Source organism: Pagrus major, chromosome 11, assembly GCF_040436345.1.
Source record: "Pagrus major chromosome 11, Pma_NU_1.0".
NCBI classification, from domain to species: Eukaryota; Metazoa; Chordata; class Actinopteri; order Spariformes; family Sparidae; genus Pagrus; species Pagrus major.
Genome location: NC_133225.1, coordinates 10,940,216 through 10,958,127, shown reverse-complemented (window position 1 = coordinate 10,958,127; position 17,912 = coordinate 10,940,216). Strand labels below are relative to the sequence as shown.

The 17,912-nt window shown below is 40.2% G+C and overlaps 1 protein-coding gene across 1 annotated transcript in view; it reads left to right on the top strand.

Moving 5' to 3' along the window:
• The first annotated feature begins 2,652 nt into the window (after positions 1–2,652).
• sbno2b (strawberry notch homolog 2b) overlaps positions 2,653–17,912 on the top strand; it is a 60,807-nt gene continuing 45,547 nt past the window's right edge. The window contains exons 1-3 of the mRNA XM_073475976.1: positions 2,653–2,771; positions 15,349–15,575; positions 16,355–16,443. Of these exons, the coding sequence (XP_073332077.1) occupies positions 15,468–15,575; positions 16,355–16,443 (197 nt within the window). The 5' untranslated portion in view covers positions 2,653–2,771; positions 15,349–15,467. The remainder of the gene's footprint in view (positions 2,772–15,348; positions 15,576–16,354; positions 16,444–17,912) is intronic.

Genomic DNA, 17,912 nt, shown 5'->3' with positions numbered 1-17,912 from the left:
TGACATGCCTTTTAGCCTGTCCTCTGAACTGACAGTGCATGTACTGGACTATTTACAGCACTCACTTGCTTAAGAGTCACAGCGGACAGCGGCTGAATAGGCAAAAAGACGACTTGTAACATCCCTGCAGTTCTGTCAGCAACACAATTACTGCACATGAATCAAGACACTAGAAGGAAGTGGGAAACAGTTCTGTAGTGCTTTCTCAATCGTGTTCAAAATTGCTCAATGGAGACAAATCCCCATTGAAAAGGCTGTGCTTCATGTATTTTTGCTCAGCCCCTGGAATTACAGCATACTACTTATATTGTTCAATTTCTTTGCTCATACAGCCGTGACTTCCAGATCCAGGTCACTCTAAACCAAGTGTTTGCCGTATGAGTCCAGCAGGGCGCGCCAAATTCAAACTAGAGGAGCAGACTCCTTACTAAGGAAAAAAGGTGCAGAATTACAGTTTTGAAATATAACATCTGATATACTTTTTATTTAAAATATTATCAATTGTGTTAGGACCTGGTACATCACAGGTACCTGCTTATTATTGTGTTGGAACAAGCTACTGAAGATCAATTTGACCTGATATTGTCCTCATTGATGAGCTGACATGCATTATAAAGGTGTGACTAAAATGTGCCAGGATGCATTTATACTGTTTTTACATGCTGTATCATCACCCAGCACCTTGCAGACAGACGACAATACAACATTATCAGACGGGGAAGACAGAGCACAACCCTGCCAGTATCTTTCACGAACAGTACCTTGAATTTGTGCACAAACATACACACATATATCGACGCCGTACACACATACACACACACCGCCCCTTGGCTTCCCACCACCCTCCTTTGTTGGGAAAAGGGGGGGACTGTTATACCAGGAAAGCAGTGGCAGTGTGCGTTTGCTGGAAACAACTGGAGCTCTTCCAGCTCCGTCGTTCAATAACGTGAAATGGACAGATGGATGCCAAAATGAGACAACGACCCGCAGGAGAGGATGAACATGTACTCCATTTAGTATGGAAAATGAAATACTCTTTGATGCAATAACTGTCTGCGAGGAAGTGAAGTAGTCCAGGTGTATGAAAGAAATAACATGTAAGAAACGTATTCGGTTTCAGCTGCACAGAGAATCACACACTCTAAAACTGCTTTTATTAGATTTCTTTATTTTCTGCAGATGTGCAGCTTTTTCTTCTCGGTCATCTCTGAGTTTAGCCAGTGAGAACTTCTCTACATGAACTGTTCATTAGCCTTATTGATTATTATCATGGTTATCAGTGTGGGTGGTAATACTAGTAGTAGTAGTAGTAGTAGCAGCAGCAGCAGCAGCAGCAGTGGTATTAAAAGTATTTAGGCTAAATTTAGGCTTGTGGCCTTTTACAGTGAAAGAGAAAACAATGACAAAACCTTGCAAGTCCAACAGTGAACACTGAAAGAAATTATAGACTAATTTATTGAAGGTGCGCTATGTTGTTTTTAGGTTGAAATTTGAATCAGAAAAGACAGATCTTCATTGACTGATTGACTGACTTTAATGCCTAAACAAACTCTCTTGACTGAATAAACTGAATAAACAAACTGACCTTAAAGGACAAACACAGTTTCATACTGTTTTACTTTGTTTATATTTGGCGGACCCTGCCAACTTTCTAGCTTTAAACAGTGTTCTGGTGACCTTATTTTCCCCGGAGAACAGCTTGTTTAATCGGTCATGGAAAGATTAGTATTTCTGAGTTTGTATAATTACTTCATTCATATTGTAAATATTAAAATCCTGAGTTTGATTCTCCAAAACCACATAGTGCCTCTTTAATGAAAATTAAGGTTTTAGTTGTCCGTGAATCTGACGATAGGTTATTTTTGGAAAGTTGAATTATAATTACACCACATCTTCTGAACAAAACGTTTATCTTAAGCAATTTACAACTAAAAAAAAATTTTAAAAGACTTTCAACTTAACTCGCCAATTTGACCTGTGTGTTGCTGCCTTCGGTGCTCTATAAAGAAGTACAAATATATTAATATATTAGTAAAAGAAACATTTATTTATAGACCTCCTTCCTTGAGCAATTTGTGTTTGTATTACAGGCTGTATTTGCCTATTATGATTTGTAAATAGAGTTAAATGAATATTTTTGTCTTTTTGGATAAAAACTGTCAACAGATAAAAATGTCAAATAGTAAATCTAAACTTTTCCAGGCAAATAACAATACACCTAATAAAGTCTTAAGAGTTAAATCAACATGTTTGTCTTTTTGGATATAAAATGTCAACTGATAAAAATGTCAAATAGTAAATCTAAACTTTTCCAGGCAGATTACAAAACACCTGACCAAGTGTTTTTTTCTAAGCACATTGTTATTGTCTGGTTATTAATATTTCATGTTGACATTAATGCCAGTGACTCAGCTGTAAAGTGTTGATTTTGTGTCTCATCTGCCACCATCATCATCATCATCATCATCATCATGTATCTATTCTAACCTGCAGCGCTGGTTCAGGTGGGCCACGCATCACTGTGACGGTCTATTTATGTCCGGGCTGTTTTCTCTGCTCGCGATCACCAAGCGGCACTGCGCGTGACGACAGCGGCGGAAATATTTTTTCGCTATTCAAAATGGCACCGTCTCAATCAGGAAGTGGAGAAAACAACTAGAAGAAGAATAAGTTGGATAAAATTCCTCATATCTGTTACTTTGACGCGAGTCTTCGTTCAAAGGCAGCCTGTTTGTGCGGGGTTTGGATTGAGAATAAGAAACGCGTTCACGGTAAGTGTATTTCGAGGATATTGTGAAAAGGCGAGCGACACATCGGCAGTTGCCTTATAACAAGATGCGTTCAGGGCAGCCTCTCCTAGGCGCGCACGTTTTTTACGACGGGCTACGCCGGTTCTTAAGCGCCTGCCTTGAGTTAAACGTTATCATAGGAGACGTTATCGGTAAACATTAAACGAGTTGAGGCCGAGGGACGTTATGTTAGCCGTAGCAAACAAAAACAGACGTGCTGTTATGGGTATCCGCATTACTACGCCACCGTCAAGTAAGGCTAGCAGCTAACAAAGCTAGCTAGTTACTTAGTAATAAGCTATTCCTTTGATATCAGCTAACCAGCAAGTAATGTGGCCCATCAAACATTTCCATGCTAACGTTACCCGTGAAAGAGTAACCTGCCTCTTTGTGTGCTTTCCAAACAAATAAAACTTTTGGTCATAGAGTCAGAAAATGGTCGAAGATTCTCTTCAGCGAACTGCACAGCTACTTTATTCCGTCAACATACGCAGGCGACGTACAAATCGAACATACCCAAAGTGAGAAAACGACCAGGGGCTATGCTAACCGAGCTAGCACAATTAGCTATGCGAAGTATGCCTTGTTTTAACAATCTTAAGTGGGATCTTGCTATATTTTGCCGGTCGTGATTACTGACCGAGAAACTGGAGTGGGTAAATCAGAAATGCTTTGTGGTCGACGTCGGCTTTCTTGCTAGCGCTTGTTAAATGTAAAACGTCTGTCGTCCGGCAAGCTAACAGTAACGGCAGTAACACTGTAATAGCTTTGGCTGCCTTCCTTTGTGCTGTGCGGTGACCACTGTGCCTCCGTACCTTACCTTTCTTCGAAGAAAACCTCATTTCGGCGTACTACTTAATTGAATATAGGAAGACGTTACACAAACTCCGCGACTGAACACGTATATGCTATTTATTTTAATGCACAAACATGATTACGCGATAAAGTGATAGCTAAAACTGAAAGCGAATGATATCTTTCAGTATGATCTCAGGTCACTGCGAGTTAAGTTGGGAATAAATATAGTTTTCATCGAAGCTTTTCGGAGATGTAGCCCCAGTTTGTGCATCTATGTGTCATCTATTATGGTTACATTCCTAAATGAGATGGGAAAGGGTAATTACAATGTCGTAGCTGTAGTCATTCTTAGTAATTATAAACTTTGATCGGGTATGGTGTACGTTTGGTGAGCATTATATGTAATACGTGTATGTATCCCCAAATATTTTCCTTTAATTTTACAGTGTTGGGGCTGTGTGTGTGTGTGTGTGTGTGTGTGTATCACCTCGTGAATTAAATGCGTGCAAAAAGATTAGTGGTCCAACTATGTAATAGTGAACCCTGCACTATGCCACTGTACCACTATGATGTGATCATCATTAAATAAGTGGTAAGAGACAAACATGTGACTGCCGTTTCTTGACACCAGTCACAGTTTCTATATTTTAAGATAAAAAATAATTATATGACCTAGAATGATTGTTTAATATGTGACAGGAACCAAACCCACTGGGATATTTGGGGTGACTCAGAAAACAGGAGGAGGGATCAGGAGGAAATGAAAATAGCTCTCATGAAGCTGTCCCCTCTAGTTCTTTTTCTTTCCTGCAATTTTCGCTCTTTAGTTTCCAGTGTGTCCGATGCCTGCAGCCAAAGCTAGTCAGGCCTCACACGCAAGCCTTGACATAGTGGGTTGCTATGGTGGCTGGCTATTTTTCTAATTATGTCATCCACTCCTTGTTGATGGGTGCTGTTTGGTAGCTGTATAAAGTGAATGACATGCCCAGTACCGGTGCCCTTAACCCCAGTGACATGGTCAATGGCCTTGGTTTCATCTGCTCTCAAATCCCTTCTTTCAGCCAGCTTCCTTCTGTCTCTCCTAATTCAGGCTTTATTACCCACAGTCTGGCTGTTAAATTATCTGTTTGTCAATTAGAAAAACAGGCCAAAAACCACAATTCACTGCTTCTTACTTGGTTGTTAGCTTCATGTTTGGGCTGCACAGCTCCCCCTTTTCTCATTTCCCACTGTGTCAGACAATTGATGCCTGTCTGCCCTGCAGGGACTCTGAGGGCCACAACACACCAGATCTGTTGATACTGTGCTTAGAGCCTACAGGAACTGTAAAGATGATACACAGAGGACATGGGGGTGTGTTCAAAAAGCAGGATTAGCAAGTTGGTCAGATATGTTTGAAAAGTGGAAAGACATGTCCTCTGAAATGTCCATTCTCATAATATCATTTTGAGGTTTTGTTAATGCATTCAGATAATTATCACCCCCCCCCCAAAAAAAAAAAAGCATACTTTGTCTTTTTGGGTATTATTTTTTGAATCGGTCACTGGTGGAGTGAACGCAAACAGCTGTGATCAACGTCTCAACTGTGGCTCATGCCCTCTGCTCTCTTTGCTAGCCCTTTTTTTCTCCCCTCCCCAATTGGTGCCAGTGATAAATCTCATTTATGGCCCATGGGCTGATTAGAGTGAGAGTGAAAAATGTGGAGTGGAGGAGGGGAACCCGGGCTAGGTAATATGTTTGATTCAGTTCCTGCTTTCCCGGAATCTGGACTTCATTAGATAATAGTTCATGTTTTAAACATAACGTGGATGTTTGGTCAGAAGAGAGTGAAAGAACAAGTGACAGTTGTGTTGGGGGCATTTGGCCATATTGTTCACATTCTACACTGTTACTAGAAACAAACAGGTCATTTACAATGGGCTGTCTTGAGTATCCCATGTCCCAACTAGTATCCAGACCTGGAGGCTATGTGGATCTTTCCCAAGCCACATAAGAGCTCTGTAGGAGATGACTGAAATGCAGGAGAGCATGGTACACTCTGGAATTCCTCACAGCTTTGCCTTATGGTTTTCTGTGGAAAAAGTGTGTCAACATCCTTCTTAGAAAAGCAAACAGTGATTTCAAAATGGGACTCATCCAGGAAGGAAATAGCAGAGAAGTATACTGTCCACATTGATGGATGGCTGAATACCGTGTTTGCCTTTGTTTCAGTTATCAGCTTGACTTTACATATTACCAGCCACAGAAACAGAGAAGGGAAGAACAAACAGTTATTTGTTATATGTAATTGAGTCCTCATACTGTATATTCCACATTATACACACAGACACTCGTGGTCAACTTATGTAGCCTAAGACAGGGCTGCACTGTCTGCATGATACTCCTATAGCAGACTTGATGACCTCCCTCATCAGATGATGGGTTGCTGATATAAATCAGTGGAAATCAGAATCAGAATTCCTTTATTTAAATGGGACCCTTCTCCCCTGATGTTTCGCCTCCGTTGAATATACATGTATTTGTGATATTTGTACGTACTTTTTAATGTTTAGTTAAAGAAGGGACAATGCACATTAATTAACATGAGCACCAAAGTCTATCATGTAAATGTGCTAGACTTAGCCATACAGGCTAATTTTCAACCGCTGTCCCTGGCAGGTTGATGGCATTAAAAATCAAACAAAAAAACACAACACATAAGCACAAACAAGTAAAATAATCACCACTATTCCAGACCATGAAAGCTGTCATATGAAAACATAACACATATGAGAACAATTTTTCCCGTAGCATATAGGCACTGATAAAAGCCATAAGCATATAAGCACATTAAAACACGTAAGCATTTGAACACAGACAAAAGCACAAAGCACATAAGCACAGACAAAACAGCATAAGTGCAGACAAAAGCATGTGGACACAGGACATTAGTAAGGACAAAGACATAATTAGTATTAGATTGTATATATTAAAGGATACATATTGATTAGGGCTACGCAATTTGGCAAAATAATTATATTGCCATTATTTTTGAAAAAATAATGCGATTAGATTCATGATTACTGGGACTGATCAATTTTCCAAACAGACGCATACACTGACAGCTGTGGATGCGAAGTAGCTCTGCTTATACTGCTTTTTGGAGTCCGCTTGGAGGACACATTCCACACATGCACATTCCTTAACTTCTTGTAACATATTGGCAGTATGTAGCTATTGTACTTATTCTTGGCATGTGGATGTCACAAAGCCTTGTGTGTATCCTCTGTTCACTAAATTTATATCACATGAACTCTCAAGGCCGCTTGCACACTCGCTTACGATATCATATCTGTTTAAGGCCTATGGTGTTGTGAATTGTAAAAAAAAATTCATTCTTGTTTTCTAAACGACAGCCTATGAATTGATCCACAGGATATTTACTTTAAATGTGTAAAAATCTTGTTTGTGACAAAAATCAGTCTGCCTGTATTAGTCAGCCACAGCTTGTCCCAGTCAGTTCAGTGTCATTTGATCTGATTCTCCTCCCTTTAAATGTGTTTGTACTATTGGCAGCTGGGTTTATCTACCCATCTCAACTCACCCGTGTCCTTAAAGAATGGTTCAATTAATTTCACATCATTGTCAAATTGGATTCATGTTTTATGAATAAGTTATCAAGCAGATCCTGAAATTTTGTCTAAAACTCGCCTGGCACTTAGCCTGTCATCTAGTGGGCACTGTGTTGTTTGTAAAGTTCTTTTACTGATTTTCTTTATTTAGGCTACACTTATTGGGCTTTCAACCCCTTTTGTTTTGCATTTAACCACTTTTGCATTTTTCAAGAATGAATCATGCCTCTCTGACTTATTTTCTGCATGGTTTACTGGCTTGCAGTGGTGTTATTGTTCAAGAGTACGATGGCAGCCTCAGTCAATACCAGACAGATGAACTGAACTGAAGTTAGCACAGCAAAGTGGCACAGACAGACGGACAGGCTCCCTGACGCTGTGCATGTGTTGCAATATTCTCACGCCTGCCAGAAAAAGTGAGGTCAATCTGAGTGGAGCAGAGTACTGTCTGGATTTGATCAGTGGTAGGGCAGAGTTCAGAAAACTGAAACACTTATATTATCAACCTCTCTTACAGAATTTCATCCTCTGTATTTTTTCAGCACAGGAAAGAACATTCTGATTATTTTTGATGGTTTCTTTTTAAATTTTTGGAACGAGTTATTTAGATTTTTAAGAAGTAGGTTTGCTCTTTGTAAGATCACAACCACCCTGAATTGTGCATGTTTCAGACCTTTCTTGTGTCATGCCCTCCAGGTCAACAGTCGAGATTTTACCTCCCTGTGCTATGCTGTCTGCTTGTGAAATGTGCATCTGATAGCTTTAGCCTCGTGTTATGACTGACTCTCTGAATAACCATGACTGAGAGGGGTGGGTAGTGGCAGGAGATTTAGAGACAGGGACCCAGCTGCCTCCAATCAGCAGCAGGATCCTTCTGAGGGTCAGACTGGGTGAGAGGCAACATCCAGCGCCACCGGCTTGCTCTCCCAAGAGGGAGTGAGAATGAGAATGAACATAAGGAAAATGGGGACATGGCGACATACTGTATAGTGTGCTTGCACATGGCAAGAGAGGGATTGTGATGGTTAAAGGAAAACAGCAGGGTATCACTATAAAGAAGAAAGAGGCTTTGTGATGGAAATGGGGTAGTAGAAAATATCACTGACTGAACATGGAGTCAGTGATGGAGAGAGTATTGAGTAAGAGGGTGAGAGACATGATGGATGAGATGTTTTGAGAATGAGTTTGGGGTGGGAGAAAAAAGTTGATTCTTAGTTACACTGCAAAAATCATGTCTAGATGCACAAAAGTTAGTAATCAGAAATTTAAAACCCAATTCTCCACATCATGATTGCCAGTCACCATTTGTGAGAACAGACTAGTGAAACATAACAGACGTTAATGATTCTCAAGTTTTCGTTCCAGGCTAGGCTACTTCTAGAGTTCTGGTGAGGATAGCTGAATATGTGCAGAGATAATGGCAGTAAATTCATTTATATATCTTATACCTTGAAATTGGTATATTGCTGCAACCCTAGTGTAGAGATTCCCATCGCTAATATAAGTATTCTATAGTTAAACTACTGTTAGCCTACTAACAGTGGGAAGCATCTGATGCAAAGAGATAAAGCTTAAAGAGGGAATGGAGGAACAGTGTTATTTGTGGACTCAAGGTTATACATTTAATTGCATATTTTGTCAGTTTTCTATTCATTATTTCTGTCTAATTACAAGTAATTTGAAATACTATATACATTTTTACAAGACCCTGCCAAAAGTCTTTTATGTTGGTACTTTTGTTGTTTTCTTTGACCGAACAGCAGCATTTCCAAACAGCAGCGAACATTGTTTTGTGAATATGACACAAATTTAAATTGCGCAATTAGTGTACCTAGCAGTTTTAATGTTGTTATGTCCAGCCTTCTCAAATATACAAATTCTCTTGAGTTAAAATAAGCTTTTCTCACCACCTAACTAGTTGAACCAGAGCCATAAAGGTTTGAGAGCTACACACAACTAGCATGTGTCTCGTCTGAGGAAAATAGATGACAGAGGAAAACGGGGCAAAGAGGCAGCTAAGTGGATCATTCCCTCTCTGATCTAGTGAGTCTTTGATCTATTTCTGGTGGGTGCTGGTGGTGGCAGTGGAAGTAGAGGGATTTGCTCCTAAATGAGTGTCATCAAGCCACTGCAAACCATTGTTTATGATGCTTTTCTACTTGTCTGCTCTTTGCACCACTCTGCTGTGAACTTCATTGTCAGACTTCACCTTTCTTTCCTCTTTGCTCCCAGGGCCTCTCCCCATCTCTTTCTTTATTTACCACAACAAAGGCATCCTCTGAGCATCGAGAGCTCGATTAAGATCCCCCTTTATGGATAAATCACTTTAATGTCTCATTCAGCTGGTGTTTGTGGGCACAAAGATATTCATCATCATGGCAAAATGGTGCTGAATAGCCACTCGGAGCGGGTTGATGAGAATCTAATTAAGATAAATCGTTATCCCTTTGTAAGTAGCTAAATCTTTGAACCTGCGTTTCGGTCAGACTGAATCATTCAAACAGCCCCCCGTTTGTTTAGTGTGCTCCCGTGTCCTGTCCCAGTCCAGAGAGCCTCTTTGATAAATATTTGAAGGGGCGAAATGCAATAACAACAGGCTCTTAAAACCCAATTTGTTTCCATTTCCCGGCTTTTGATAAGACACCAGATTTGGTTACACAGTCATTCGATCATTGTCCTACCCGCTCACCGGGCTGTTCGCAGCCCCTTTATGGCAATGTCTGTAATACTGAATGGAAATTCTGTTTGGGGGCAGAGGAACAGGAACGGATTGGTGGCTAATGTCTTTGTCCTTCTATTTATGTATTTAAGGCTATGCGGCATGCACGTGCATCTGTGTGTGTGTGTTTGTGTGTGTGTGTGTGTGTGTGTGTGTGTGTGTGTGTGTGTGTGTGTGTGTGTGTGTGTGTGTGTGTGTGTGTGTGTGTGTGTGTGTGTGTGTGTGTGTGTGTGTTCATGTGCACAAGTAAAGGCCTTTTGTGTTGAAAAAGGTGCCAATTAATAATGTAGGCAGTTTTGAATGACGAAGCCCAGTGTTTCCTTGGGAAGTAACTTGTTCCTTTTATGAATATTTCATCACTGTAGCTAATGAATCCAGCCAGTCTCTGCAATCATAACCAACTAACTGCCCCCTTGCTGCTCTGGTGGAGGGCAGCTGGGCACTGATCATTTATAACCTGATTACCGGTGATGCTGATGGACTCAGATTGGTGATGAGTAAGTGTTGTACTTTGGATTGAATGATTGTCGTCAGCCGGCTTGTTAGTGGTGAAGACAAATGCAGACTACATGGCGAGAGTGACAGATGACAACAGAGGGCTGTCACATGAGAAACTTCTCTATACTATGCACGCACCCTTACTGTACACGTGTGTATATTGAAGTGCAGCTCTGTTACTATGAGCTTTCTCTTGGCCTTTCCAGACTTATCATGAAGTCAGACTCAACTGAGTGCAAACTGTCATGCAGGCAGTTCAGACAGCCGCATATGCTACAATAAAATTAAGAAATGGTGCTAAAATTCATCCATTGTAGTTGCCTTGCATGCTGCATTGAGCTGATTTTGAGATTGTGGTTAATGAAGATGAAGCCATGCGCTGTGTTGAAGGATTTTCTCAGTACTTTAAGAAGGATTTAGAAATGCGATGAGTGTGACTGGAAGTGAAGGCGTGCATGTGAGAGGTGATAAGGTTCAACGAGTGAACCCCCTATTGTTCTGCGATACCACAAAACCGAAAACACTTGCCCTCTACTCTGATATCAGGGTGCAAAATTAACTTTTTTCTTCCAGCAGTCAAATGGTTAATGGATATTCAAGTTGTACCAGCCACTCAGTAGATTACTATTGTTTTTTGGCTGGTGAATAAATAAAATCTACCAGGAAGGAAACGTGGGGACTTATTGTGGGGACAGAAAAGAAGGTAGGACTATGACCATGCTCCTGTTTTGACAAACAAACAAAAATTAATTTTCCCCCGCTCATATATTTCCTTTTAGCATGCATGTGTTTTATGACTTTATCACCGAAATGCCCACAAGAGTTAATTAACTCCTGTACATGTCATGATATATAGCCTTAATCTATTACATGCACACATACACACAAATAATTCAGTTGTATGTGGAAATATGATTGTATATCAACACTCCACATGTGAGAGTGCATTTGTGAGTGTGATGGCACACGCGCCAGGCAGGGTGGTTGTTCTCCTCGTGAGCGTTAATCGTGACTTAGCAGCTTAAGGAAGTCACACTTGCCTGGATGATCCCCATGTGCTCTGGCCACTGATACTTACAAAGGGCACCGGCGCACAATCAGGCAGTTCTTCCTGCCACAGACTGCTTTTAGATCCCACCTGACGTATTTGCAAGCAAATGTTGGCTGCTGTAACTTAGTACACACATAGTTAACACACATCTTGTCCTTTTGAAGTGACAGAGGCATGCTGCCTCTGTCTGGCTGACAGACAGGCACAGTGACTCATGCAGCAAAATGGAACCAACTGGCCTAAAATGCGGTCATGTCACTGGATATACAGTATCCATAACGTGACTAAATCTCCATGTTTGCAGTCCTTCTGCACAGACTAATCAGTTTGTGTATTTCGACTTGTTCAGCATATAGTATATGCAACACTTGTTTGAATTTTGAAAGATTTTACAAGCACAGCCAATGAAATGGCCTAATCTCTCTTGCCGTGAGCTCTTACACCAGGCCACCCACCGAGAAAGAAATGGAGGGAGACGCACATGGGAGGGGGCTGTAAAAAAAGCAGTAACCTTTGAAGTAATTAACAGATTTAACAGATTGCACAGCAAACGAGTTTCTTTCTTTCTTTCTTTTTTCTTTCTCTGTGGTATTTTTTAATTGCCCTACCGTCTCCAGTATATAGGAAATACACATTTAGTTTCTTAGTATTAATACAGACTATAAATCCAGATATTGACAATGTAAACACGTCTTTAAATAGCCAAGCAGGGTTATAAAAATGACTTGTGTGTGCTGCTCTTTGATGAATGAAGTCCTTGTGTCCCGTGTGCTGCTGTAGGCGTGTTTTGTTCTTTATTTTGTTTTCTTTCCCCCCATATCTCCAACCCTCTTCTCCCTACTGATAGCTTTTCTTCCTCACCTCCCTCTTCCTTCCCACAGTGGTTAGGAGTAGCAGGGGGTTTTGTTGTTTTCCGGTAATGAGAGGCCTTACAGGAAGGAGATATCTGGGACCACTCTTACAATGATCAGTATCGATTATCCTCAGAGGCTGGCCAGAGGGGTGGGGGTTAGAGAACAGGGGACAGCAAAAGACAGACATTTTTCTGTTGCTAAGAGACAGCGACAAGCGCTGTATGGGTAGTAGGGGGAGCGGGGGATAGGGCAGTATGGTAATACATTGGGGAGGATTTTCTTGTTAAGCAATGAGAGGGTGCAGTGCTGGTAGGCAGAAGAGGGTGATGGGAGAACATGCCTGCTAAGGCTAATCATGAGAGCTGAGAGTGTTTTCAGCTGTTCAGATTTTCTGGCTGAGGAATGTACTTTTATAGCTGATATACAGCAATATATTGCTGATTTCAAGTTCCTCAAATAGCTCTTCGATACTGGAAATGTGTCTATGACAAACTCTACAAAATTATCCCTGGATGAAATCATTCAGAGACTTGTGTCTACAACTATAGTTTCATACACATCACTTCAGAACCACAGAATTCAACGGAATAACACTGAATTACACTCAATAAACTAAAAATTAGGTTTCAGTTTAGTTTCTCTATCTTGCTCATCCACTTACATGCTTGCTTTCTCTTCCTCTCACTGTTTTTATAGTAGTTGGGTAACCCATTGCCTAAATGTTGGACATTGTTACACCCCAGATTTAAAGGAGGTACGAACCCAGGTCAGATACTGCATGTTGACCCATTTAGATTGAATTCAAATGTGCATTCGACCTGCGTGTTGGGCTGAAAGATGTGTAGGAAATATGCCAAGACCTTTGACCCAGATGAATTGGCAGGATGCATAAGAACGTTTGATGCGTCCAAGTTTTCTGCGTCCTTAGGGTGTTGCATTGAGCACAATTCTGCAACACCAAAAGAGGCCTCACAAGGCTCTCAGGACACACTCCCCAACTGCCCCAAGCTGCTTTGCTTTCCTGTCCCTGCCTTCATCTGGACCTCAGAGGCTGGAAGCTTTCAATACATATTCAGAAAATATCTAATATCCTTTGGCCAAGAAAGTTTGGCAGTTGGTTCTTTGCGGCTTCCCCACATTTGCTTCACCCTTATCCAGACAGTATCACATCAGCAGCCTGAAGATAAAATGGCCTCTCTTTGTGTGTATTGGCTATGCGAGTGGTGAATATGTTGGGTCAGGTCTCTATCTCACACACACAAACGCACACACACACTCAGACACACAAAGGCACTCTTATTTAGACCCTCATAAACTCTATTAGGATTTATTACCTCAGCTTTGTCCCCAGTGAACACGTCTGGCCTGTTCAAGTTTGGGTGGCAAACTGGAAAGAAAGGTAACAGTTTGATTAGTTTGGGGCAGGGGAGTGTTGCTGACACTACACAGACATGCATTGTGAAGTGCTGAGAGTTTGGAATAATTGAGCACCAAAACTAGTCAGATTTGTGGGATATTTGTTTAGCTTTCAGCCTGGAAGCAACATATAATTTATTTTTGCTCACATAATGTGTTTGGAATCATTAGTTTACAATTTGTGTTCCCGTATAACCCCAGAGAAGCAGATCTATTATGTAAACTGAATATTGATAGTCAGCTAAATCTGACTTCATACACATTATTTCAGATTTGTCATAAAACCTGAGTGTAAAGCAGCAGAAGCACAAGCTGCTAGCCTTTTACTCAGACTTGTTTGGTGTCTGTGTGAAACCATATCAGAAGAAAGTAGGTCACTGTGGTCAGTTTCCTAGTTTTTGGGTAGCGTGTCTAATTTATACAGACAGATGAAAGAGGGAAATCTGCAATGTGGATGTCAAAAACAGGAGTACCCCACTGGTACAAAAATCATCATATTTGTAAACACTAGTGCAACCTGTTTTTACATAAATTTCAATTTCTATAAAATAATTTATATATGTATATATATGTGTGTGTGTATGTATGTATGAGAAGTAACAAGAGAGATGGGAATGGGTAGCTTATTAGCATTGCAGGAAGCCTTCTGCCTGTGTTCAGACAGTCTGGTTGAGCCTGTCTTACCTGTCATTATATCAGATGTGTCCGGCTTGAGCTGTAAAACACACACACAGACTCACACACCGGCCATTTAAATGTATCAATATTTAGTCTAGTTTTTCATTGTATAAAATAACACAAAGTAAAATGATCTGTACCAACATGGAGCAAGTTGTACCAGTCAGAAACTGAATATTATGTCAGATACCACTATAACTTTATAATCAGTCGCTGTCTCTTCCAATAGACCTGCTCGCTCTGTTGTGGACCTCCTGCCTTGATTTTAATTGGTCCTCGCTGAACCTTCAGTGATGTCAGATGACAACCAGCTAATGAGGGCTGCCACTCAATAAATATGAACTGACACTACAGTTTGAATAAGATGTAAATTCAGTTTGTGTGGTGACAGAAACAGTCTTGAAAGGAAGACGTATTATGATATCGACCGAACAAATGCTGTCCTTTATTTTATTCTTTATCTGTTATATTTATATTCTGTATCTGTTTATATTTCTATGACCGATTATTTGTCATGTTTTGTTTGATCTATGTTTACTGTTTGTTCAACATGTTACACAATATTTTAAATTCAACCCACGCTATTGAGTTAACATGAAATGTTCTTGTATCTTCTTTTTCATTGTAGACCAATGTTACAGTTAAAGTATTAATTAGGATGTGCTCCAGAAGAAGTAAGATAAGCCATACTTTGATATTTACTGGTACTATTGCCTTTGTAGTTCCCCTTACTGATTTTCAATTAATCAAGTCATTGAAGTAGAGTGTTTGCCTAAACTTAAATGACATATATGCTTCCCGAATGTATTTATACACATCAAAAATTTTTATGTGTTATTGATCACTGTGTTTTCTTTGAAAAGTTATTTGTAGCTCTTCTAATGTCTCTTTTCCTCGTCTCTCTCTATCCATCCATATCTGCCATCCTCCTCAGGTCATGGAGAGCTTTTGCCTTTGTTAGAAGTACTATCTCGGACACAGCCAGCACACAGGTGGTGGTCGGAGGGTGCATAGCCTAAGTCAGCTGGTGGTCATGTGTGACGCTGTGGTCTGATGCCCATCCTCCCCTCAGCACTGGCCATGGACGGGGAGAACTACCTGCATCCAGAAGGCCCTCAGCTGGACAGCAGCTTGTTCTCTGTGGCCTCCTCTAATATGGAGGTACGCTGTACAAGTTTATTTGCATTTTTTAGGCACCATATGCATATTCAGTTAATTTGCATGGGTTCTTGTGTTTGTGTCCATGTGCCTGTACTATGTATACAAATGCAATTAAATTTTTTTTAATGCTTCCTTTTTGTTAGCTCACTTTTTGAGAGGTCAAATAACATTAATTTGCAGTTCCTGTATAGATGAGTGCAAATATCAATGATTCACGTCACCCATATTTCCCCACACATCCCTTATGTATCTAGGCATGGTATCTGGTAATCTTCCCAGTTGTTTTTGATCACCGCTATAAAATTCCATTAAACTCACTGTGAGGGGTTATTCACAGAATTTCCAGAGAATTTCACAGTAAACCTCAGTTCATAAAACTGAAACTATCGGCATGTCAAAATTCCACATGGGATAAGTAGTGAAAATATTAATTGTTATTTGGCTAAACTGACCATTTAAGGGCGTATACAATCACACTGTACCATACATTCAACATATGTTCTGTTGTCTGCAGAAGTTGTGGCTTTGATGTTCACGAACATCACATACATAGTTTTTACTATTGTGCCTGACAAAATGCACTGGTGTCATGGCGGTAGTAGCATTATCTTTCACTATATTTTAAAACAAACAATTTAAAAACAATGAAGTTTGATATAAGTAACTGTTTTTTACTGACACATTAAACTGGCACATGCTCTACAGCACTTCAGATGTTCAGTGTTATATTTTTATGCTTTCTTTGTAACATGATGGATTTTCATTTTGTTTTGTTTTAGAGTTCAATATACGCCTCCTCTGGTTCTTGGGGACCCTTCTCTCAGCAGGCTGGATACAGCATACACTGCCCTATGCAATCTGGAAACCAGTAAGTCAATACAATACTGTGCATTATCATGATTTGAGAATGACAGCAAATCAGCTGAAAAAGTGAAGACACTAGTTTATACACGTTGGCTGAGATTGTTCCATAACAACATACTCTTTTCAGTATTCACAGCAGGCAGTGGGTTTAGGTAGGCGACTGTTAACCGTTAAAATTGGGCTATATCTACCCACTAGAGTTTCACATATGAGCGAACAAAATGTCCCAGGACTCTCAATATGTAGGTGTTATGTGTGTGCCATTTGTTTTGAATATGCAATATAAATATTTTGCTAGTGTGTGTATATTGGAATAATCCATTATTGCCCAAGACAGCCACATTCACATGGCAAACGGACTCACTTCCTTTATTTTTTTTATTTTTGTTTCATTTATCTAGTTTATTTCCCAGGAAAAGTGCATGTTAATGCACATTACTGTAAATATGCCAGAATTAGCCAAGTGGCTAGTTGTTATCTGTAGTCCCTGGCCAGGTGGAAAGTTGGCAACCTAAAATCAAGAATCAAGAAACAAGTTTTAAACAACAGTCGCGATGTAAGGCATGTCAGTTACGGTAAAAGCAGGACAAAGACATGGGCAGCAATAATAGCAGAGAAAATTACAGTACAGTGCAGTTATTTTTAGGCCTATTTAATAAAACACATAGACTGTGCTTTAAAATGCATGATTAAAATCATAGGGAACATTCACTGTTATGTAAGACATTCACTGTTTTAATATTATACAGGACAGATGCCATAAATTCATAATTGTATATTCTGTGACAGAAAGGAAAACAGACAAAAACAATTAAGTTGCTAGCTGCTTTATGGTCAGAAATGTATGAATAGAAGTATAACTGTGGGGGGCAGTGCTGTTAGTGATGCTGTTTCACTGTTATATTTGTGTCCAGTGATGACTGTGATGCTCTGCAATAAAATAATGTGACTGCATCCTAATGCTGTGCTGACCCTAACGGTAAATGTTTCAGCCGTCTGATGAAAAATACATGACATTTAAAAAACAAGATACAGCACCTAGATTTACCATGACCTGGATGACTGAGAACCGTCATCAACATGACATTTGAAAGTGTCACTTCTTATTCAAATCTTATATTAATTGATTATGAGTTATTAAATATCATTGGACCCTATCACCCAGGGTGACGTAACACAATCCAGCCAATACATCACTTTTAACCAGACACGACGCCACCACCTCCAGTCATTGGGGTTGGTCTCCTCTGTCAGACCTCCCTCATTTCCTGTCACAGGTGGCCTGTTGTCAGACTTACTGCAGGGGGTTAATCTCGACATCTTGCAACTCTGCTCTGTTTGTATGACCTCATCACTAAATGAGAGGTGTTTGTCTCTTTCCTCCCCCAAAGGTGTGTGTGTGTGTGTGTGTGTGTGTGTGTGTGTGTGTGTGTGTGTGTGTGTGTGTGTGTGTGTGTGTGTGTGTGTGTGTGT